Source organism: Penicillium canescens, assembly GCF_028828765.1.
Source record: "Penicillium canescens strain IBT 15451 chromosome Unknown utg000010l_segment0_segment0, whole genome shotgun sequence".
NCBI classification, from domain to species: Eukaryota; Fungi; Ascomycota; class Eurotiomycetes; order Eurotiales; family Aspergillaceae; genus Penicillium; species Penicillium canescens.
The window spans coordinates 653784-655009 of record NW_026703972.1 but is presented as its reverse complement, the minus strand read 5'-3'; the positions used below and the strand labels follow the sequence as shown (position 1 = coordinate 655009).

The 1226-nt window shown below is 49.8% G+C and overlaps 1 protein-coding gene across 1 annotated transcript; it reads left to right on the top strand.

Annotated features, from left to right (window-relative positions):
* Positions 1-245: 245 nt before the first annotated feature.
* Positions 246-959, top strand: N7446_012206 (uncharacterized protein; the record flags this gene model as incomplete). Its single annotated transcript, XM_058520948.1, has 1 exon — positions 246-959. The coding sequence occupies one exon, from the start codon at positions 246-248 to the stop codon at positions 957-959; it is 714 nt and encodes a 237-aa protein (XP_058366314.1).
* Between the last annotated feature and the right edge of the window lie 267 nt (positions 960-1226).

Sequence of the window (1226 nt, the reverse complement as noted above, 5' to 3'; positions counted from 1 at the left end):
AGCCTCCCTTTCTTAACCGTTTTTAACCGTCCTTTCTAAAATCCATTAGTGAATGCCATTTGTTAACCATTGCACAATATCTTACCCTTTCCCCTCTGACATTCTCCTACTCAGTTGCGTTATTTTATCCGAGACAATGTGCACTGATCGAGACGGCATCTGATCCAACAGCTGCTTCGCTCATGCTATTCAGCTTAAAAGCCCAGCTTCCCCCATGTCATCGCTCTAACAAGTATACAACTTAAATGGCTGACCCAAAAGCGCAGTCCCTGCACGATTTCGCAATCCTCACCATAATTAATGTCTTTGGATTGCTTTACTTTTACCTTTCTGTGATTCAATTTCTGCTCTTCCATTTCCCCTCCACCCCCGGAGGTATTCTCGACTCCCTGTCCGTGCTAGCCTTTTGCGCAGGTGTCATCTTCTGGTGCTTGTCCAGCCTCTTCTACTGCTTTGTAGACGCTTTCGGGGGCAATGATGCGGCAGAGTGGCAAAAGCTGGAGCCTGGAGCCACTTTAGTCCTGATCTGGGCGGCCACCCTTCCTTCGGTGGTTGTGCTGTTCCGCACCGAACCCTGCCTCCAGCTCGGATACCTAGCTGCCTTTACCGTCGTTGCTGTCGGCATCCTGGTGGAGTTTGTGGTCTCCGATCCCAGTGTTTGTGCGGTTCAGTACCGGTTTCCGTACAGCTGCGTTTCACTGGGTTTACTTTCGCTCATACCGACTATTTATGCTCTGACCGGGACGTTCCAAAGCCCACCTGCAGTGGCGGTACACTTCAGTCGAGTCGCCATTGGAAATTCTCTTGGTGCTGCGTTCTATCTGCTTCGTCCGTCAGAGAGAATTGGGGCGGTGAATGGCTGGCGGCCCAGTCTCTATGTGATGCATTTAGTCCTCGTCTACAGCGCCGTCACTTATTCGAGGATTTCCTTATCTGCAGTACTTCAAATGGCAGCATGAGCTTCATCGATTCCAGAGACGGTGTGACCGACTACAACGTGGGGTGATCGCTCAAATACCGGGGCCAGGATGAAATGGCAGGAGCAAAATATCTGATCATCACCCTCTCATCTCGCTCCTTGCTTTGGATTCCGTCCATTGTTGATAGAAAAGGTTACATCTCCGATATTGGAAACCGGCAGTGTCCACCCTCTTTAATTGATCATAATGTACCGAGATGGCCGAGATCGTGTGCCCCTTGGATCGGCTAAATTCTGTATATATGTC